The sequence below is a fragment of the Nannospalax galili genome, unplaced genomic scaffold (assembly GCF_000622305.1).
Source record: "Nannospalax galili isolate Female #2095 unplaced genomic scaffold, S.galili_v1.0 scaffold923, whole genome shotgun sequence".
Lineage (NCBI taxonomy): Eukaryota > Metazoa > Chordata > Mammalia > Rodentia > Spalacidae > Nannospalax > Nannospalax galili.
In genome coordinates, this window is record NW_008349753.1 from 1431636 (window position 1) to 1455464 (window position 23829).

At 41.7% G+C, this 23829-nt stretch overlaps 1 protein-coding gene across 1 annotated transcript in view; it reads left to right on the forward strand.

Moving 5' to 3' along the window:
* Positions 1-23829, forward strand: part of Stmnd1 (stathmin domain containing 1) — a 49172-nt gene that overhangs the window by 1652 nt on the left and 23691 nt on the right. The window contains exons 2-3 of the mRNA XM_008847059.3: positions 9880-10060; positions 16662-16816. Of these exons, the coding sequence (XP_008845281.1) occupies positions 9880-10060; positions 16662-16816 (336 nt within the window). The remainder of the gene's footprint in view (positions 1-9879; positions 10061-16661; positions 16817-23829) is intronic.

Consider the following 23829-nt stretch of genomic DNA (forward strand, 5'->3'; position numbering starts at 1 on the left):
CTGCAACAGTGGTCTGACATATTGTCCTAACTGTGTGAAGGCTCTCTTTCTAGGAGACAAGCTTGCCCACTGGCTGGAACCAGCCTCAACCTTTCCCTCTCCCAGCATGAGACTCAGGGAGGAAATTCTAATTTCTTAGAGGCCATCATCTCAACAGTGTGATGGCCAGAGGGAGGGGTATCAGGGTCTCTTTAGACACTCCCTTCCTGTCAGGATGGTTACAGTTCTACCAACAGGATGAGGAACCATCAAGGCTCCATCTCAGCGGGGTGACCCAAAGAGAGGCCTGCTGTATACTTTCTTTTTTAACAATATGTATTTTTATTGAATTTTTGTGCTTTTTATACAACACATCTTAATCATATTTAGACACCACCCCCCTGTTTCTCACCCTCCCCCATAGCCTACCTACCAGATTTCATACATTTTGTCATATATGTTAAGACTTACCCAGTCAAGTTTGTATTCCCAGATGTCCCTGGGTGTGAGTTAATCCACTGGAGTCTGGTCCACCTATCTAGCCTCACTCCCTTAAAGAAGACCAACTCTCCCCTACCCAGTAGTGATAAGCTGCCAATACTTCCTCAGCTAAGGTTGGGACTTCTTACCCATTTCCCCAGCTCTATGCTAGGTTTTTGTCTGGTTTGAGTTTACATGGGTCTTGTGTAAGTTCATATGAGCAAGTTTCCAGATTCTCATATCTTTTACCATCAAGAACACACTTCTGTAGAGTGAAAGGGAGCTCTGCAAGCACACTTCCCCAGTCTCACTCCCTGGCATTTAGTGCCACCTTCCTCATGGGACATACTCAGGGCTGCTAGGTGAAAAGCTCACACAATCTCAAAGGACATAGTGTAGATACTGTCAGGGCCTAGTTTTGGCTCCTGCCATGTGTATGACACACCAACTGGGTTCCTGGATTGGATGTAGAATGCAAACTTGAAGGGCTGGGTATGGCTCAACTTGTCGAGTACTTGTCTAGCATGGTCAAATCCTGGATTCAGCTTCCAGCACTGCATAAACCAGGTGTGGTGGTTCATGCCTGTAGCACAAGCATTCAGCAGGTAGAGGCCAGAGGATCATGAGTTCAGGGTCATCCTCAGATACATATAAGTTTGAGGCCAGCCTAGAACGTATAAGACCTTATCTATAGATAGGTAGGTAGGTAGGTAGGTAGGTAGGTAGGTAGATGATAAACTGACATTGAATGTAAATTGAGACTCCAGGTTCAGTCCCTGGTACTCTGAGGGAGACCTGCATCCAGATACCACCATCTAAGTGTCCTTCTGCTTTCTGTTGCTAAACAGCCACAATCTGGATATAATGTATCATTACCCTTTTCTTCCTGATTTTTTTGAGGCAGAGTCTCATGTAGCCAAGGAGGCCTTTCGCTTCTCCCATCACCATCATAATAGATCTACCTGCACACTACCACCTGCCTTTTCAAGGAGCAGCTCCCTGGCCTGGTGAGGTGGCACATGTTTTTAATCCCAGCACTCAGGAGGCAGAGGCAGAGGCAGGCAGATTTCTGTAAAATCAAGGCCAGCCTGGTCTACAAAGTTCCAGGCCAGCTGGGGCTTCAGGGAGACCCTGTCTCAACATGAACATAAACAAAAAGAAAAAGACAAAGAGGCATTGCCTCACCACACACTTGCCCTCTATTTCCTCCCTTGCTAAGCTCATATTCCCCTTTCTTCTCATGGAGTCTTAGCCTGTCAGGTCAAATGACCTATAATACTTGGCTCATTCAGGCTTGGTCGCACCTCTCTGCCTGTCCCATGCTGTTCCCTCACCCCATGGAATGCCATCCCTGGGCCCTGTCCTCAACGAAACGGATGAGCTCCTAACTCATCCTTCAGTACAGAGCCTCACCGCAGCTGTGCGCCCCAGTCTTTCCACTGATGCGTGTCCCTTTGAAGGCCCTTTTTCCTTCACAGATGTTTCAGGGACGCTCTCTGGTCTTTGATATTATTGATTTTTACTTCAGATTAACGTGCAGGCGTGCATCTTCCCCTCCCTTTGCCCCCAAATACATTTATATTTATGTCATTTAGAAATATTAGTCTGCATTCATTTTTTATACAAAAAACTTTCTTTTTTTTCCAAGATTTTATTACTTATTTTTGATTATGTATGTGTGCGTGTGTGTATGTGTGTGTCTGTGTGTCTGTGTATCGGTGCATCTGTGTATCTGTGTGTGGTGAAGGGACATGAGTGCAATGTCCTCTGAGGCCCCAAAATGGCATCAGGTCCCCTGGAGCTGGAGTACAGACAGTTATGGACCACCGTGATGGGCGCTGGGAACTGAATTTGGGTCCTCTGAAACAGCAGTACATACTCTTAACCCCCAAGCCGTCTGTCCAGCCTCCACCCTTTTTGTTTATTTTGTAGGCATGATTACACGTAAGAAAATTTTCACTATTCACATTTCTTCTGTAGCTATTATAATACTGTTATAACTGAAGATAGTTTTATTATACGACGAAGTTTAGTGCTAAAAGTCAACCCCGCTCATGTGTGACATACACTAGCCAGGAAGGCATGCTTGGTGTCTGCTCTAGTTTCTTTTGTGTTGCTATGCTAAACGCTATGGCCAAAAGCAACTTAGGGGAGGAAAGGGTTAATTTGGCTTACACTTTCTGGGCACAGTCCATCATTAACAGAAGCAAGGGCAGGAACCCAAGCAGGAACTTGAAGCAGACCCTGACACCTTCTCCTGCATCCTCCCTCCCATGTCGGTGTTCCTACAAACCTTTCTCCTGTTCAGGCTAATTCTGTTCCATCCCACATCATCGCACCTGCTGTTTTCTTTCCTTTTCGACATTTCCTTCCCCCATAGAGGTCACACATCTCCATTTTTCAAGACAACTGGCGACTTCTCCCTTAACTTGTCTGCTACCCCTGCTCCAGGAGACCACATGGGCAAGGATGATCATCTACCTTTTTCTATGGGATTGAAAAAATAGTTTATGTTGCTCAGTTATTTATATCCATTCTGCCTCCTACCCTGAGCTATCCCCTCCCTAAGGATAGAAACAATCTTTCTCTTTCTGTCTCCAGAAAATTGCTTCATACAGACCAGCCACCAATGAATACTCACAGTTCCCCCCTCCACCCCCTTCCCCAAACTCCTTCCTGTGTTCCTGTCTCCTAGTACCATCATGAGACTAATGACGGTCTACAAGGAGCTGCAAGGAGGAAGTCCAATGTTAAAACCCAAAGATAGATTTGCTTGTCTCATGCACACACCTTCTCTTCCTATGCGCTTGACTTTGGAAGTCTGATCTGGAAAGGGTATGATTATTATTAATTAAACTATCAGGACAGTAATTCCTCCAGTGCCTTTGCAAATGCAGAGGATGTAGAGTTCGGGAGTTCAGCAGTGCCTTTAAAATGACATGAGCATGTTGCCTGCATGAAATATTTATGTTTCTTGGAAGTTTAACTTTAAAATATTCTAAATTAAACTTCTTGAGAATTATCAGCAGACTTTCCATTTGCCTTTACCTTCCTCTAAAGAGGCGTGAAGGCACTGCAGTAAAATAATGCATAATAACGAGGAAAGCACAGGAAACTCTTCTTAGTTGGAGAAATGTTCTTTTTCTGTGTAACTCAAAGTTCCAGGCCAGGTAGTCAAAGAGAGAGCTTGGATTTCAATGAGTGACTGATTGTCAAGGACCCTTACCAGGTTTTCTCCAACATCTAATAAGAAAATTCGTGCTTGTTGATTACAAAAAAACAGACTAAAATACTTCTTAAAACGTGTGTGTGTGATGTATGTGTGCATTCATGTGTGTATGTGCATAAACATGCATTTTTGAAAGCCACAGGTCAACACTGAGTGTCTTGTTCTGTAATTCCCTACCTCATTTTTATTACTCGCATATGGAGGGCAGAGGACAACTTGCTGAAGTCTGTTCCCTTTTTCCACTATGTGGGTTCCAGGGATACAACTTAGGACATCAGACCTGACAGCAAGACTTCACCTGCTGAGTCATCTCACCAGTCCAGAGCTTATTTTTTGAGAGAGCATCACTCACTGAACGTGGCGTTCACCCACTGGCTAGACTAGTTGACCAGCAGGCCCCAGGAATCCTCCTGTTCCTGCCCCCACCCCTATGCTGGGAGCACAGGCACACACTGCTACACTTGGTTTTCTATGTGGGTGTTAAGAATACAAAATCAGGTCCTCATTTATGCTTGTACAGCAAGCACTGTACCCACTGAGCCGTCTCTCCAGCCCTCTTAAAACTTTAAACAATCATTCCTGAATCTTTCAAGATGTTTCTATTTGTTATTATGTTGTTAGAAGTAAACTAGCAAAAAAATCTAATTCTGAAGAACAGGTTTGCAAGCAAACATATTTATTAATGCATTTGCTAATGACTTGATTTAAGATTTCTGCTCAAGGAGCATCAACAAGTTATTCCTTCCAAGCCATTTGGCAAATATGTTTTCTAAAAACTATAGAGCTCATAAAGTATCGACACACACACATACACACACACACACACACACACACACACACACACACACACACACACACACACATACTCATAAAAAGCAAAAAACATGGCTGGAGAGATGGCTCAGTGTTTAAGAACACTGACTGTTCTTGCAGAAGACCCGGGTTTGAATCCCAGCACCCACGTGGCAGCTAACAACTATCTGTAACTCTAGTCCCAGGGGATCTGACAGCCTCTTCTGTCCTCCATAGGCATTGCACAACACAGGTGCACTTACCTACATGCAGGCATAACACTCATACACATAAATTAAAAATAATAAAATATTTTTAAAAAGCAAACAAACAACTGTCCATCATTTAAACTGATGCCATTTTTTGAATGCTGGTGATTCTTATGCAGAGCTGTCACCTTGGAATTTACAAGTTCTTAATTCCAAAACTGACAAAAAGTAATTATCCCTAAGGCACTGAGATATACGATAAAGACAATGCAAAATACAGAAGCACATTGACGCTGTATTTTGACAACTTCATCTCAAGGAAAAGATGGAACTTTCCATCTGCCTCCCATCACCTAGCCAGTACCACTGTTTATATACTGCAGGTAGATTTCTCACTTGTAGAAATATAAAGCTTGCATATTGATAGATGCTTGCACTGTTGGCCACATCTCTGGAAGGCACAGATGCAATTATTTGTCTGTATCTCTGGGCTTTGAATTATAACTCTCTCAATCTATATTATGTAATGGGGCTAAAATTCCTAGAGTGATATATGAAAAACGTTCTTAGTTTTCAAAAGAGAAGAGCTTTAAATCTCTAGAAACTGAAGGCTGGCATATGTCACATGATGCTGAAAGACTGTGTTTTGTCTGTTATACATTAGATTTTGGTCACTAACAGTATTCAAACAAAGATTCTTGTTAGGCTCTGGATCCCAAACCCAAGTGGCTCTAGGAGCATTGCAGTGACTGGAAGGTCATTCCAGCTTGCAGTGTTTTAATCTCTTCCAGGTTGTAAACTGCAGTGTGTGTTTGGGGAAAGTCATCTTTTTTAGCCTGATAACATTCAGACTTTCACTCAGTTCTGAAGCAGGTGTTTTGTTGCCATTTTGGTGCTACCAAGGCTGTTATTAAATCCATTACATTTTTCAATGTCTCCACTTGGAAATGTTAAATGACAAAATTAGTCCCTGTGTATAACTCGCTGTTTTGCTGGTTTTTTTAAAAAAAATGATGTCTCTGCAAAATGTAATGAACTTGTGAAAATACAGTTTTTGCTATCAGTAGCTTTAAATAATTTATCTGAAAGTAAGGGAGAGAACCCACAATGTGATTTACGTCTTCAAGTCTAGCACAAATAGTGTGTCCGTGAGAGAAAAGCACCTCACGGAGTTTCTGTCCCAGTTAACTTTGCCAACTTGGCACAGCCTAGAGTCATCTGAGAAGAGAGGCTTCAACCGAGGGATTTCCCAGATCACAGTGTCCTATGGGCTTGTCTTTGGGGGGTTGCCTTGATTACTAATTGATGCAGGAGAGCCTACCCCTCTGTGCATAGTACCATCCCTAAGCAGGTAGTCCAGGACACAAGCTCAGCTTCAATATGACGATGCAGCAATGCTTACCCAACCCCAAGCTCTACGGCAACACAGGACTGTATAAAAAAGTAGCTAAGCATGAGTTTGAGAGCCAGCAAGCAGAGTTCCTCCATGGTTTCTGTTTCAACCCCCTGCCTTGAGTTACTGTCCTGACTTCCCTCAAAAATAGATTGTAACTTGGAAGTGTAAGCCAGATAAACCCTCTCCTCCCTCTAGTCGCTTTTGGTTAGAATGTTTTATCACAGCAACACAGAGGAAGCTAGAACAGTCTCTTTCCTTTGTTAGACATATCAGATGTATGTGTGTATGCATGTTCTACGGTATGTGTGAGGTGAGGTATATTGTATGTAAAGGCCCCTCTCCTGGGTCTGCTTCCTCTTCAGTGGCAGTGATGGTACCTGTGAAGAAATTCAGGTAGGGAGAGAAAGAGATAAGCACATGGCAACTTCCAGGCTCCATCCTGTGCCAGCTTTTATTTCCTATCCCTTGAGTTTCTGTTTGCTGAGTTGTTTGTTGTTTGGTTTTATATTTCCCTGTGTGGGCTCCAGCCCCAGATCCAGTCAGTCCTCATCACAATGAACTGATGATGGCTGAGCTGCAGCGATCATTTTGTGGAAACACAGAACTATGCAACTCTCACTTTCTAATTGAATTATGAGATCCTAAGCATCACCGCAATCTAGTTACAGTGACTTCTGCTTAGCCTCAAAGGACTTCACACTTTACAGCGCTTCCAGAAAGCAGTCAAAAGTGTACACACACACACACACACACACACACACACACACACACACACACATCTATCTGTAAAACTACAAAGAGCGCCATAGCAAGGTCCTAATTTTGTAAGTTCAGTTTCCCTAATGAGAATGTTTCTGTACAGTTCCTACAGTCATGATACCACAATTTTGGAGTCGGATAGGACATCTCTTCTTCAGGTTGAATCTCTGATCTAAGAGGTCTCTTATCTACCTTTACAGTATTTCTGGACCTGCCTCTTCCCCATCCTGGCTGCCATTCTCCCAGTGCATGTTGAATCAGATCTCATCTGGGTAACCACAGTAATCCTAGTGTGTCACCTATTCTGTTCCTTCCTTCCATCCTTCCTTCCTTCCTTCCTTCCTTCCTTCCTTCCTTCCTTCCTTCCTTCCTTCCATCTTTCCTTCCTTTCTCATCACTTCTACAAGTAATCTATCTAAAATACATACTTGATATTAAATTTAACTTCACATCTGTGAATAAAAATCTGATTAACAGAGAATTCTTCATCCGCATGTCACCTTTTCTTCTACAGTCAAATCTCTGGGTGTCAGGTGGCTTCTCACCACTGGGCTGGGGGCAGACTGAGGAAAACAACTTAAACAAGGAAGGTTTATTTTGGATTGTGTTTCCAGAGGTTTGAGTCCCTGGTCACTTGGCTCCATTGTTTCTGGGCCCAGATATGCAAGGTAGAACATCAGCATGTGGAGCAGGCAGACAGGAAACAGAGGCAGAGACAGGAAGGATCCAGGAACAAGACAAGCCCTTCAGCATGATCCCAGTGACTATGCCCTGCCTCTCAGCAGCCCATTCAGCCATGAACTCACACATGAACCTTTTGGGAAGACATTTAATATAAAAGCCATAACATTTTGCCTGTGGTCTCCAAAGTCTCATGTCTAACTTATACAAAATGCTTATATCATCTCAAAGAGTCCCTGAAGCCTTAACAGTTCTAGTGTTGCTCAAAATCCAATTTCAAAGTCTCTTCTAAGAGTCACAGTGAAGTCTTAGCTGTAAGCCCCCATAAAATCAAAAAGAAAATTACATAGGCTATAGATGTAGTTCAATAGCAGTATGTTGGCCTGCAATCCATGAACAAGGCCCCAAATTTGATACCCAACACTGAAAATAAAATGAAAAAAAAGAAAAAGAAAATGATCCACCTCTAACATACAATAGCACAGGTTAAACACAAGACTGAGAAGATAGTAAGACGTGGACTGAGACAAGACTGAAACTCCACAAGGCAAACAGTAAATCCAGTCCTTCGGGTTTGCCATCTGAGACAGGGCACCAAGTGTGGCCCTCCAAAGGCTTGGGCAGACGCAGCCCCATGGCCCCCGTGGCCTTTTTCCTGCACTGTCATTACTGGCTGAAATTTTCCTCAACAGTTTTCCATGCTCATATTTTATGCACGGGAAATATGGAGGTTCCTTGATCTCCGTTGCGGTTTCTCACAGTGCCCTTTCAGGGGTACACCTGAAGGCACGTTAACCCTGTCGCACATTGCCTGGCTCCCTATGCTTTCCTTTGTATTCTGGGTGGAGGCCTCCATCACCCTATACCTTTTACATTCTAGATGCCTGAGAAACTGGCATTATATGAAAGATGCCACAGTCTCTGTCCAGAGGGGAAGAACCAGGTCCTCTTGGAACATAGCTGCTGGTGCCTCTTTGTGCCTGAAGAACTGAGCACAGAGATGTCTTACCGGAGCATTCTCCTCTCAAAGCAGCCTTCCCAGTGAGCCACAGCCTTGAGCCACTGATGGATGTTAGCAGGCCAGTTCCTGCCGTTTCTTCATGGCACCTTTTCTCTTATCCCAATGCCGAATACTTGGTTTTCTTTTAACAGTGCTGATCTCTTAACCAACCACACCTTCCTGGGCCCCAACTTTAAACATGGTCCTTTTCTGGCCATATTAAAAGTCTTTCTGTTCCTTCTCCTCTGCTTTTTGCTATCAGTTCTCATTGTAAATCTGGCTAAAATCAGCCAGCATTATCTATGCCACAGCCTGAATGTTGGGCCACTTTGACTTTCGTCCAGTAGATTTGTCTGTCATCTTTAAATTTAGCCTCACACACAGTCTCAAGGCATGAACAGAATTTAACATTCATGGCCCCTTGTCCAGTTCCCAATAAAGTCTTCATTTCCATTTGAAACCTCACAGGACAGTTATTACCAGCATTTTTATTGTATTCTGGACTCTGTGCTTCCTCCAGACTTTCCCATTAAGCTCTGCTTGCAGCATTCTAGAAGTTTCTCCGGTCTGCATTTCCAAACTTGTCCACGTTCTTCCCACAAACCAGTCCCAAAAGGTTCTAAACCACATACTTAAAAATGGTCACTAAAATGACCCTACTTTCTACTACCAATTTTCCATGTTAGTCCGTTTTTTGGTGCTGTGACAAAATGCTTGAATGGACAACTTAAGGGAAGAGGATTTGTTTTTCTCACCATTTCAGAGGTTCTAATCCACAGACACTTCATCCTACCACTGTGAAGCAGGGCATCATGGTCAGAGCAAAACTGCTCAACTAGTGGCAAATGTGAAGTTGAGAGATCCAGAGAGAAAGGGTCTGGTAACAGGATATACCTTTCAACTTCATACCCTCAGTGATGTATTTCCTCCATTTTTGCCCCACCTCCTAATAGTCCATTCAGCTTTGAATCTGTCACTGAATTGCTTCATTGATGATGTTAAGCACTCTCATGATCTGATCACCCCTCAACAGTACTATCAGCTAGGGATCAATCCTTCAACACATGAATCTTTAGGGACGTTTCATATTCAAATCCCTCTGCCTGTCTCTTGTAAGAACAACTATGATTGCATCTGGGACTCACATGAAGAATTCTGGATAGCGTTACCATCTTGAGCACATTAACTTAATCATGTCTGTTTTTGCTGTATAGCATAACCTCTATAGACTTCTGTGTACTAACCAGACTACAACAGACACTGACTGCCTGAGCGCTCACAGAACAGACCCTGCAATATTGCTTCCGTTTTCCTAAGGAACCTTGATTCTCACCAAGCTGTTCTCTTTCCACAGGCAGATGTGAGGGTGACTTCTTCCAGGGAGACCTGCAACCCCCAGACTGAGGCTCGATGGCCCAAAGACAGTGTGGACAATGCTGAAAGCCTGGATCAACAAGCCCGAATAGGAAGCTTGCCTGGAACTATTCCAGAAAGTTCTCCATCTCATAGTGAAAGAAAAGGGAGAGTCAATTCAGGTAATCGCTTGCCTCTGTTTTTGTGGATCTAGTGTATAGTTTACATATTTGATGGCTCATTTAGCACCTCTTTTGGGGTTGTGATGTACTTTAAATGGCCATCTCTAAGACATTAGAATTTAGTCTCAGGCCTTCATCATGTGAGCAATAATGCTGCTAGCCATTAATCTTCTTGTCAATGAAGTAATTAAGGCCATAATTTTTTAAAGAGCCCTTATTGGGAATTGAAATCACATTTTAGGAAGAGGAATCATACAGCTTAAAGGAATTTAAACTGCCACTATGTTGACATCTTCCTAAGAGAAAGTTCTACATTTGCAAAAATAAATAAAACCATTAAATGGCCATCCTGCCTCTCCCCATTCAAAATATCAGCAAATATATTATATAAAGAATTTTCCAAGGGGCTGGAGAGTTAGTTTTGCAGGTAAGAGCACTGGCTGCTCTTGCAGAGGACCTGGGTTCTATTTCCATCACCCACATGGCGGCTAACAACTGTCTGTAACTCCAGTTCCCAGGGAATCTGACACCTTCTTCTGACCTCCATGGGTGTTGTACAACATAGGTACACTTACACACATGCAAGCAATATACTCATACACAGAAAATAAAAATAATAAATAAAATTTTAGAAAAAAAGTTTTCCGAAAACAAAAAAAAGAAGTAATTATGATCACGTGTGGTATTTAAAAACTGTTTGTGGCTTCTCCGGTGCTCTGCTTTCTCTTTCTTTGAGTTATTCCCTGGTATTGATTGATGATGTCTTATTCATAGATGGTCAACCTTTGAAACAAAATGAACTTCACAGATCTGGAGAGAAAGAACCTTGTTCTGTTTTAGGGAAGAACTTTCATTCCATGTCCCTGTAATTTCTTCCCTCCCTACAAGTTGGCGAGTAGCTAGGGTAGGGCCTGGAGAGATGGCTCAGTGGTTAAGAGCACTTGCTCTTTCGAAGGACCTGGGTTCAGTTCTCAGAACCCACATCGGACAGCTCACAACAGCCTGTAGCTCCGTCTTTTGCCCTCTTTAACTACCTGAACTCATGTGATACACATATATGCTCTCAAGCCCACATACAGACACATAAAATCTTAAAATTACAGTTTTAAGAAAGTAGTTGGGGTAACAGATGAAATACTTTTTAGTAGACTATCTTGATGTACTCCAGTTATTAGATTCCATATCGTTTACCTCTTATGGCTCTGATGCAGGCGGGTCAGAACTCAAAAGATGAAGCTGGCATTAGGAAGAGCGTCCTTTTTTTTTTTCACCTTAGTTAGCAGACTGCATTTTCAGGAAGTTATCAGGAAGCTGGGGATGACTGGAGTGCTCCAGGGTGGTCAGTCCTGCCAGCTGTGTGCTCTTAGAGGCACTTTAAGGAGGTGGTTGTCCAGACACAGGACACTGCTAAAATGAAGTTAGCCAGCAGAGCAGATGTTTCTAAAATATAGTGCAAAGGAGCTTTCAGAGCATCTCATTATAGAATGGCTCGGACTTTGCATATCATCTCCTCCCTGCCTCCCAGCTCTTGGCTGTCTTCTTCAGCCAACTTCACACATACAGAGTGTTTTTAAGAATTTCAAGTTCCAAGCTAGACTAGGTGCAGCAGTGCATACCTGCAATCCCAGCACTCAAGAGGCTGAGGCTGGAGGATTACAAGTTCGTGGCCAGCCTGGACTACAGAGTGAGTTCCAGGGGTAGCCTTTGCTGCCCAACAAGGTGTTTGAAAACAAAACAAAACAAACAACAACAACAACAACAACAAAAGATTTTCAAGTTTCACACTAACATGTCCCAAGTACTCCCTGACTTTCAGAGTTAAGTCCTGATAAACCCATCATCAGTTGATAACAAAATTAAGTTGAAACTGTTGACTACTGGTAACCTACCCACCATCCTAGCTCGGCTAACGTGGCACACTGTAGAGTGTTAGTTAGCACCCTATGATGGGTGAGTTCAATACCCAGCACTTAAGAGAGAATGGAGTCATAAGCCTTAAATTGAAACTGTGGTTTCTGTTGAATGCATATGATTGTTTTTCACCAAAATAAAACTGAAAAGTCCAAGACTGTATTTCCTTTCTAAAGAAAAAACATTGGTTTTAGTAGTGTAAGATTCAAGGCAAAAACAGATGGTGCAAAAATAAATAAATAAATAAATAGTATTTATAGTTTCTCATCCAGATTCCCCAGATGTCAACATATCACACTTGCATGATCACACCCCTCCATACACAAGTGTACTTCTTTTCTGAGAATAACTTAAAACATAAAGGTACTTTCTTTCTAAACATGCTTGTGTGGACTTCCCCAAACAGGGATGCTCTTTGCACAGTATCTAGGTAAAGATCAAAATCAGGAAGTAACCACTGTGACTCTGTTGTCTCCTCTCCATACCACATTCAGATCTCAATTGTGTCACAAGTATCCTTGATGAATAAATTTCCGATTCAGATCTAACTCTGACACATTCTTTGTATTACCACGTGGCTTTAGTCTCCTGTCATCTGAGCAATCCCTTAACATCCTTTTTTAAAAAGTTAATTAACTTTCGGGGTTGGAAAGATGGCTCAGCAGGTTAAGAGCACTGGCTGTTCCTGCAGAGGACCCAGGTTCAGTTACCAACACGCACATGGCAGCTAACAACTGCCTGTAACTCCAGTTCCAGGGGATCTGACACCCTCTTCTGACCTCCTCGGGCTTTGCACAACACACGTGAACTTATATACACACAGACAATAAACTCACACACACAAAAATAAAAATAATAAATATTTTTTAAAAATAAAAATATTTCTAAATTAACTTTCAAAGAATACAAATTTTTAAGTAAAATAGCTTTAAAATTAGTTAACTTGCATATGTATGTATTTATGGTGTGTATGTATGCATGTTCTCGTGTATGTGGATGCATGTGTGTGCATGTTTATGTGCAGAGGGAGGCCTGAGATTGACATCAGGTTTCCTCCTCCACCAATGTCCACCTTATACACTGAGGCAGGGTCTCTCCTTGGGCGTGGAACTTGCTGTTTTGACTAGTCTGGCTAGCCAGCTGACTCTGGGGGATCCCTGTCTCTGCTTCTTTCACACTGAGAATGTAGGTGGGACACCGCATGCACACAGCTTTTACTTGGGTCCTGGGAATGCAAACACCAGTCCTGTGCTTGCATGGCAAGTGCTTTACCCACCAAGCCATCTCCCTAGCCCTTTTTCTTATCTAAGATCTAGATACATCCAGGACATCTGGTTCATAGACTGTTCCTCAATTACAGGTATTTTTATGTTCTCTAAATTTACTATGGCAACCATATACTAACTTTATGTGATGGTCAGTTTCAACTGTCAATTTCATTGTGTTAAGAAAAACCTAAGGCATGCATGAGCAAGGTGAGCCTCTGGCTGTGTCTGTGGAGGTATTTCCAGAGAGGTTTAACTGAGGAGGGACAATCACACTGGCAGGGTCTCTCCTTGGGTGTGGAACTTGCTGTTTTGACTAGTCTGGCTAGCCAGCTGACTCTGGGGGATCCCTGTCTCTGCTTCCTTCACACTGAGAATGTAGGTGGGACACCACATGCACACAGCTTTTACTTGGGTTCTGGGAATGCAAACACCAGTCCTGTTCTTGCATGGCAAGTGCTTTACCCTCCAAGCCATCTCCCTAGCCCTTTTTCTTGTCTAAGATCTAGATACATCCAGGTCATCTGGTTCATAGACTGTTCCTCAATTACAGGTATTTTTATGTTCTCTAAATTTACTATGGCAACCATATACTAACTTTATGTGATGGTCAGTTTCAACTGTCAATTTCATTGTGTTAAGAAAAACCTAAGGCATGCATGAGCAAGGTGAGCCTCTGGCTGTGTCTGTGGAGGTATTTCCAGAGAGGTTTAACTGAGGAGGGACAATCACACTGAGTATGTTTGGCTCCATCCCACTGGCTAGGGTCCCGGACTAAATAACAAAAAGGAGAAAGCCAGCGAACATAGTCTGTGCTTCCAGGTCAGTGCCACAGTCCAAGCTGCTCCCCCCACCCCACCTTCCCCTCCATGAGGAACTATATTCCTCTGAACTGTGAGCCAAAATAAACCCTCCCTTAAGTTGCTTTTGGTCATAGCAATGAGAATAGTAACTAACACACTCCATAATAGAAGAGCATACTGTAACCTTTAAACATTGCTTGGTATTTTCCAATGTCCCAAGAAAACCTAAGAATCAATTGAAATAACTGACATGGTCCAGGCGTCTCTGTGTGGGGTTAAGACAAATCCTTTTGCAGACTCACAGAAGAATGGATAGAAGTGGCTACAATAATTTCATTGTTAGTGACAAAACATGTCATCCTCTTGGCAGCATCCTGGATGAGAGATGGAGTAGGAGCAATGGGGTTGCTCACAGGTTATAGTTGGGAGAGGAAACGGCGAAGTTGAGAGATGGTGTTGACCTTGGAGTCAGTCCAAGTTAACACACTTGCTAGTCTCGTCCCCTTGAAGAAGTTAATTAGTGTGTTTCATATCAGCGTGCTTGTTCATAAAATAGGGACAATAACGCTTCTCTCACAGAGTTTATGTTTGAAATGATGTTATACAGACTATAAAGTACTTATAATGCAAGTGTGCAGATGTTCAATAAATAGCAGTTACTATTATGTTAACCCTTCTAGGTAAGTCCAACCTTTCTGTTTGTTTTGTTTTGTTTGAGACAGAATCTCATGTAATAGCCCAGACTGGACTTAAACTTATTATGTAGCCAAGAATGACCTTGAACTCCCGACCCTCCTGCTTCCACTTCCTGAGTGCTGAGATAACAAGCTTGAGGTGAACAGTAGACAAGTCCACCTTTTAACAACAATAAAGTCACTCCAACTCCATGAAGGGAATTTACCTGTGACCTTTACATTGAATTGTTCTCCATCATTCCAAGTTTCTAGTCTACCCATGTAAATGACCTGTTTGACCACCCTCTACCAGAATATGTGCAGAGCATTTTGCATTGAGAACTGGTTCTATTTCACACACCTACAAGGCAGACGAGCCAGCAGATCAGAACTTTATGGATTGCCAGGTGATAGTTGCTCAGAGAACTCTTTTGTACCAGGTGGACTAATGGTCTGAAATGAGAAACAGGTGGTCAGCGGGTATGCACATCTGTGGATATCTTTTCAATCAGCAAAAGCTCACGAAATCTGTCTTTGTAACCAGTGTGGTTGGAAACATCTATAAAAACCTCTATCAACGGAACAGAATGGACTTGGCTATGATTGGAACTTTTGGAAAAGAGCTCATTTCAGAGGAGTCTGACAAGAAAGTGGGGCCACCTTTACAAGTCAGCAGCCTTTACTTTGCTGTTTGTTTATTCCAGCTCCTTCTTCCCCCCACAGCTACCTCCAGGGCTCATTTTTTAAATCAATAATAGGATTTTAATTCCAGCTCCTTCTTCCCCCCCACAGCTACCTCCAGGGCTCATTTTTTAAATCAATAATAGGATTTTAGCTAATATCACTCTAGCTCCAATTCCGACATGGTTCAAAGATGCCAAAAAGATGTGCTCCCTCAGTAGGCTTAGCAGATACTGAAACTGTATACCAGGGTTGTGGAACCAGATGGCTCTTGGCAACTTCATGCTGCTTATCATTTGTATACAAAGCATAGAAATCAAACTGCAGCTTGTAAGAGTCACCTGAAGAATGTGTTGAGTCTTAGCTGTAGCTGAGTGTCATAATTAGCGAACAAACCTGTGTCATCTGACCCAAGTGTTTAAGTGTTGTCACAACAAAAGGACTGTGCACAGCAGCACAAGGAAGAAGTTGTTATGTTAATATGAGACCTGCTAAGTAAAGAATAGAGTACCTAGGTGTGTTGGTGTATTTCCTCAGTAAAGACAGCAAGAATTTGAACTTCAAAGGATACAACGTTTTAAAATAGAATCCAGATAATGGAACTGGTGAGATGGGCTCTTGCTGCCAAGTCTGACAACCTGAGTTCAGTCCCTGGACCCATATGTTGGAAAGAGAAAAACTGATTCCCTCAAGTTGTCTTCTAACTGTCACACTCAAGCAGTGGCACCCTCCTGGCACACTCGTGCACACACGCACACACATGCGCACACACAGAGATCAATAAATATAAAAATCTTAAAAAAAAAAAGAAATTAGGTACTTAGGCAAGAGCATTTTTAAAATTTACTTATTTTGTGTCTGTGCATGTGTGTGTATGTGTGAGTGGTGTCGGGGGGGGGTGTGGGTGTGCATGTGATTGTCCATGCCTATATGAATGGAGTTTAGAGGAGGATGTCAGGTGTCCTGCTCTATCATTCTTTGCCTTATTCCTTTGAGATAGGGTCTCTCACTAAACCTGGAACTAGGCTGATGGCCAGCAAGTCCCAACAATCCTCCTGTCTCCTCACAGCCCATTCACAGTACTGAGGTGACAGGCATGATGACCGCACCAGACTTTATACATGGATGCTGGGGATTTGGACCCAGATCCTCATGCTTACACAAGTTCTCGTAGTCACAGAGCTATTTCTCCTGCCCCCATTTAGCATGGGATTGAAAAAAAAAATCTTCATTCTTGAATTTCTTTTTCTTTTTTCTTTTCCTTCAGAAGACCCAGTGACCAATGGATTAACTAATAAACCCCAACTCCTAGAGAATCGAGAGCGACTGAAGTCATCAGACATCCTGGAGGAGCTAATCGTTCAAGGAATCATACAGAGCCAAAGCAAAGTGTTTAGAAATGGGGAATCATATGACGTCACGGCAAGTGATTTCATAATTAACATTCATTTATACTTAAAATTATCAAAAGAATATGATTGGTCACAGGTCATTATTTTCAGTATATAGAAGCTACATTACATATAATAGCATTTATCTAAAACAGATTTTTCTCCCATAAATTCCCTTACTTTTCTACCACAATCATTCTCAGTTGATTCAAGAATTGCCCCACTCATTAATGATTAATAAATCCAATAGAACATTCCTTAAGCTTTATTAAATTTGGATGCAATAAGCCCTAGTGAATAGTATGTTTTCATTCTTTCAGAAACTTACTAAACATTGCCCTGTAGAATATAAAACTAAACCGTTGATTGTCCAAAAGGAGAGGGGAAACCAGATGCCAATGCCAAAGCTACAGCAGACGTGCTCACATGGCTCCCCAAGTGTGTAGGCCAGAACAAGCAAGAGGAAGTGGAAAGTTCCAGAGGTGGCTGAGCTACTGCTTTTCTTTGTGGATTCATCTTGATGAATCTGTCATTGAGTTTTTTTCAGTGTGAAGAATATTTTTCCTCTGGTTTTAACTGATTTGATGAAAGTCTCAGGCTCCAAAATTTTATTTACATGTGTGTACGTGTGTGCATGTTCAGGTGTGGGGAGGTTCCTTCCCTGTTACTTTTGTCAGAGTATTCTGTGACAGCAACCTGGAGAAATTAAGACCCAGCATCAGATGACATTTCCACAATTATACTGTGACCCAGTGTTTGAATGATGATATATGCCTGGTTGTATTTGAAAATACTGGAAGAATAGCTCTTTAATCATGAAGGGGAGAAGCTATTTCTCCAGCTATAGATGAGTCTTGAGGAGCCAGAAAAAAGAAGTTGTGTTAAAAGACAGGGATGAAATTCGAGTGTAAGAGGCTCTATCATGAAAATAGCCCCTAAGTGGTGCTTCTTTAAATGAGAAGCAGCACATGCCTCAATGCTAACACCAGTAGTAAAAACATTAAAACCTATTTCAGTGAGCCAGTCACCAGAGGTGAAACAGTTCTGACATATTTTGCAAGGGAGCACACAGGTCAATTACCATAAGTTTTAGGCGAAGAAATATATCTATTAACGGCAATGATGGGTTTGACTTTTGATGACATCATTAAGTGAACTAAGGGTGAAATCGGTTGTGATGTTATATAGAATTATTAAAATGAATCAGATAGAGCAGAACAAAACAGGGACACTCTCAGTAGACTTTTATGTGACAGGCCACAAGTATAGCACAGTTCCTTCCTCCTTGGTATTAGACCTACGTATTCCATAGAAGCTCACAACAAGCCAGAACGAAAGCATGTAGCCACCTTTGTTTTATTTCTTAATTTCATCTCTTTAATCTGACATTGGAGTAAGTCACTTGGGAAGATTTCAAGAATTTCAACACCCAGATCACATCGTGAATTAGTGACAGAGTATAAGGCTTAGCTTTCATGCTTTCAAAAACTACTAGATGATTCTGTAAGCGGCCCAGCCTGAGAACCACAACGCTTACCACAAACCCACAGGTGAAGCTGTACGCTCCTTATCAGGTGGGAAGAGCTAAAGCTTCTGTAATTGTAGCCCATTTCAGCTTATTGTAAAACAGAACTGTAAAGTGTTCCTTAAAATATAACATTTCAAGAAAAGGGACACAGAATCCTCGGGAGTGAAGAACAGGTGCGGGGGTCGCTGAGGTAGACTCTCTCAGCTCAGGTGTGCTTGAGTATGTAGCTGTCACATACCATGTGCCTTAGATATTTGGAGCACGGTTATGGGTATAATTTAAAACAATGAATTTTGAAAGAATGTAGGGGAATCATATAAACTATGAGAAGTTACACTGTTAATACTTTTAATATTTAATATTTTTAGAAAACTTGATATTGACCAAAAACCAAGCCAAGAAATCAAGGGAAATTAAAAGGAAATAGTTCAAAACCTGACAGAAATGTCAGCAGCTATTACACAGTTATAAATTCAATGAGATGTGCAAACATTAGTTCTTCTTTACTGTAGAGAATTTTGGACTTGTTTGTTTTTGTTTTTGAGACAGGATCCTACTGTGTAGCCTAGGCTGCTCTCAAACATGTAGTCTTCCTGTGTTGGCCTCCCAACTGATAGGAGTACAGGTGTGTGACACAAGTGTGAGAATACTTTAAAAATAAGACTCCTGGGACTGAAGAAGATGGCTCAGCTGTTAAGAACACTGACTATTCTTGCAGAAGACCCAGGTTCGAATCCCATCACCCACATGGCAGCTAACAACTGTCCTTAACTCCAGTTCCAGAGTATCCGATGGCCTTTTCTGTCTTCTATGGGCAGGGCATGACATGGGTACACTTACCTACATGCAGGCATAGCACTCATATACATAAAAATAAAATAATAAATAAAATATTTTAAAAGTAAGACTCCTGGTGTGGACCAATAGTATTGATAAACACAAAAGGACTCTGGACATAGATCTATCCTCTTCTTAGCCAAGTCATTTTCCTTCATTGTGTTTGCACCTAGAATGTGACAGGATAGATTGAGATTCCTTCATTCTTCTCCTAAATTGGGGGCTTCTTAGTAAACCAATCACTTCCTACCTGCCCATGGAAATACCTGTGTCCACCGCAATGCCCCCTTCATTTTTATTGGTTTTTAATTACGTAGTCACTGCTGAGTACAATTGTCCCATCGTCCTCTCTACACAGTTTGCAAGCACATCCATGTTGTAAACTGAAGGTCTGTGAAAAAGCCACACTTGTGTTAAAGATTCTGCAGTCTATCCGACTGATTAGAATATAGTGATTGTGGAGAGTTGTAATGTTATAGATTGAGAACCTATCTTCACTTCAGTCCACTTAGTAACCATTGATCACTCCACTCTGTATCTGGTCTGACATCCTGATTCCTTGTAGGTAAAACCCCTGGAATTACATCACTAAGCTTTATATATCTTGCCATAATGTGAACCCGGAAGCTAAGAATGCCATCAGATTGCATCCAAATGAGAACAGAGATTTCCCTGTTCTCCTGGGACCTGCCCACCTATATCCAATGCATTTGATAAATGTATTGGTTCATGACTATCCTTTGTTCTGTTACTATCAAAGTTCTTGTAACTATTACCACAGTGGAACACATCATTCAGGACAACCTGAATCCATGTTCCCAGGCCATGGTCATTCATATTTGCTCATAATTAACCAGTCCTTATTCACATTAGAGCAGAACTTGCCTTTTATGGTGACAGTTTCAATAATTTTGTGCTTACTGATTAAAATGGTATTCAGAAAACATATTAAGAAGGCACTGGGGAGATGGCCTAGTAGGTAAAGTGATTGCCATGTAAGCATGAAGACCTGAGTTCAAATCCCCAACACCTACATAAAAAGCCAAGCATGGTGGTGCATGCCTATAATCCTACTGTTGGGGAGGTAGAGACAGGCAGATCCCTGGGGCTGGCTGACCAACTAGTCTTGATGAATTGGTAAACTCTAGGTTCAGTGAGAGAGTCTGCCTCAAAAATATAAAGGGCAAAAAATAGAGGAAGACACCGATATCAACCTCTGGCCTCTACATGCACACACATATGTGTTCATCACAAATACACACATACATATATATATATATAATTATTTAGAAACTGAATATCAGATCAGAGAGTGAATCTTTCAGTATATTGTAAAACATTTTAATGAGACTCAAAGTGTCAATATTGCAAATGTATATTGGTTTTGTATGAACATGTTAAAGTGTGTAGGGATTGATATGAACCTTTTTATAGATATGTGCTTGGCTTTCATTTATTTACACAGAAGTTATTAAGTTTAGGCAGCCTTGATCCCAAATGCATAGCCCCCTCTTAGCTCACCCTGGACTTCTTTCATAAACTAGTGAATTATCTACTGATTCCTTGTCTGGGCAAAATTTATTCTCTTCTCTGTGCTGCTGTAGTGTGTAGCCTTTAGTGTGGCTAAGGAATTCACATTGCATCAGAGTCTGTTTGTTAAACCTCATGGGCATTAAGGAGGAAGTAGACTGAGTTAAGGCTAAATAATCAGTTAGTGGTCAGGGTGACCTTCCCCTGAGGTCTAGACAGAGGTGGAAGAACAGGAATGACCTATTCTATACATAAGACTCCCTTAAGGATCAAACTAGGGTGGGTTCATTTGTAGGTCAATAGTGAATTAGGAAACTCCATAAGGACTATGCAGTGGATATAAGACACACTACATACAAGTTAGCTTGCCTAAAAACAAGACTCAGCCTAGGCAAGAACTCCTCAGTTAGATTTTTGCTCTAACATAAAAATGTGAAACTCAGGAAAAAACAAGCATTTGAGAGATAGCATTGACTTTCTCAAAGGGAGGGAAACAGTGAATTCACAAGCTTCATTGGGGGATAAAGTCAGGAAGTGTCCACCCACATCAGAATGCTGCAAGTGTTATGTGCAGAAGGATGCCAAGGTGTTCCTTTCCCAGAAGCAGTTTTATCATGCCACCACCTGACTCTGTGGGCTCATACCCAAAAGACAGAGCCTTGCACAGGACAAAAGCCCAGCCTCATACCTGTCAGGTCCCTTTTACAGTTTGGTTCCTTTGTCTCCTATATAGGACAGCATGTATTCTGATTGGGTATCCCATGCTATAGGATTATGACTGGCAGAATTGTGCAGTGCTCTGAGGCACAGACCATGGTGCATTGCTTTCCAAATGTTCTGGGAGGGTCCTGCCACAAGAAAACCCAGACTGCTCTCAGAACTACTGATTGGCCTCGTAATTTTTGTCAAGGTTCAGATCACTTTGTGATGTCTAGCTTGGCTGTCCCTCATTTGTCCACAGATTACCATTTTCTTTCAGCCCTTTCTGAGTGAGCATCTCTAAAACAGGTTTGCATACTAAATTCACAGTATCTCTAGCAACACCGCCATAGCAAATACCCCCTCCTTCCAGCAAATGGCTTTTGACAGCAAGGAGCTTAAGATAAGATTTCATAAAAATAATATGAAATGAGATCTAAGGGGAAACTCACTTTAATGAAGGCTCAGTTTTTTTTTTAAATAAATAGTTTATTGAGAACTTCATACATGTTCTAAGGTGTTCTTTGATTCTTTGGTGGATCAAATCCAGGCCCACTCCCTCCCCTTCAACACCTCCCATATCTCCCCATCACTTTTTTTTTCTCATAACTTCATGTACTCTTTCTTCTTCTTTGATTTATTTATTTATTTTTATGGGACTTTTGGCTACTCAATAACATTCCCCCCTCTGAAGAGGTAACCCTAAAATCTTTTAAGGATTAAATACAGGCCCCCAAATACTTTCAACATTTTTGGCCTTTGGAACAGAGTATGTTTCTAAGAGGCCAAAGGACATTGTGAGTTTTAGCCAAGAAACTGGCTACTTCTCTTTGGGGTCTTTTTACCCTAACTGCCTAGCCAATTCCTACCTCCTGTTCTTATCACACCATCATCTGAAGAGGTTAATCAAATAGCTCTGGCTTCTTCCATGCCAAACAGGGACACAGGGTGAGGCAATTCAGGTACCCCTTTAGTGGGTCTATCTAAAAGATTCCCAAATTGCATAGCTCTTATCTGTAGGGGGTAAAGAAAGTCTTTGACTGATGAATAGGAGGTGTGAAGGAGAACTAAAGGCAAGAGTAATTAACATTACAAGTTCTAGACAGGGAACTAGAAAAAAAGTCAGAATAGGGCAATTTTCAAATGTTCACATGAGTCTATTGGAATTTCTTGACAAGGGCTTGAAAACACATCCCTCTGTTGGGGTCCTCCTCATTTTTCTTTTGTCTTCCAAGGCTGGAATAGTAGGCTGGGAAGAGTGGCTGGATACTCAGGTCAGGGTCCAGTGACCCTGCTTGGCACTCCTTTAATGAATGAGCACAACCATCAATAAGCCCCATTGTGACTATGTTTAGCGATCAGGCTCAGCCAAAGTCATGATGATGGTAGTTATTTCGTGCAGAAGTGACTACTGTATAGCATCATCTTAGAAGTCTTACATCTGAGCAGCACTTTCTGATTAGGAACATATTCATCAATGAGAAATAATTGTCTAAATAACTTTTTATATAAACTTAAGCCTAATGCCTGGGAAGTGTAATCCCCTGAACTCTTACAGAAATATACTGATGACCTTACTCTTTGGTTATACTTTCCTTTTGGGTGTCTAAGACCATACAGTTGGCCCAAATAAATCAATTTAGTTTTATACTTAAGGTCATTTGAGGATCTGTTCCTCAGGACTCACATGGGCTTGGGAGGAACTCCTGTCTCCTTTCTTTTACCAGTTCTATGTGAAGATAAGTCAAAGGTCCTGCTCGACCATGTCTGGCTTCACTTGGAAGCATGAATAAGGTGTTTCCTCTAAGTTGACCCTCCTCTTTGTAGACTGGACACTGGTTCAGGTCCATCTGGGGGGCTCTCCATGGCCTCCCTGTACAAGAGGACAGGTGACTCACCACAGTTACAGGACCTTTTGAGAGATGTTCCATAGTCACCTGGAACTTGGTTGACCTTGGAGAGCAAGGGGCAAAAACTGTCCTTTAAATCCCTCTGACCACATTAGTAGAGGCCTCAAACTATGGCTGTTAAACACCCAATAAGGTTAATTTCACCAGTCTGGTAATTTTAATTATCATGTGCTATGTAGATAAGGCTTGAGTAAAAAACCAAATATTCTCAGATAAACCTTGACTAGATATATATTTTGGTCCTTAAACTAGTTGGATAAACTATGACCATAGAAATTTTAAGATTATGTATATATTATTTTTTTCTCATCCTTTATATATAACAAACCTAAACAGACTATCATCACTTGCTTAGGCTTTGTCATTTTTTTCGTCTATTTTGGGAAATATCTCCATTCCCATATCCTTTTAGCATCTATTACATTCTCATTTTCTTTCTTTAAAAAATAATTATGGCCAGGTGTGGTGGTGCACGCCTTTAATCCCAGCACTTGGGAGCCAGAGGCAGGTGGATCTTTGTGAGTTCAAGGCCAGCCTGTT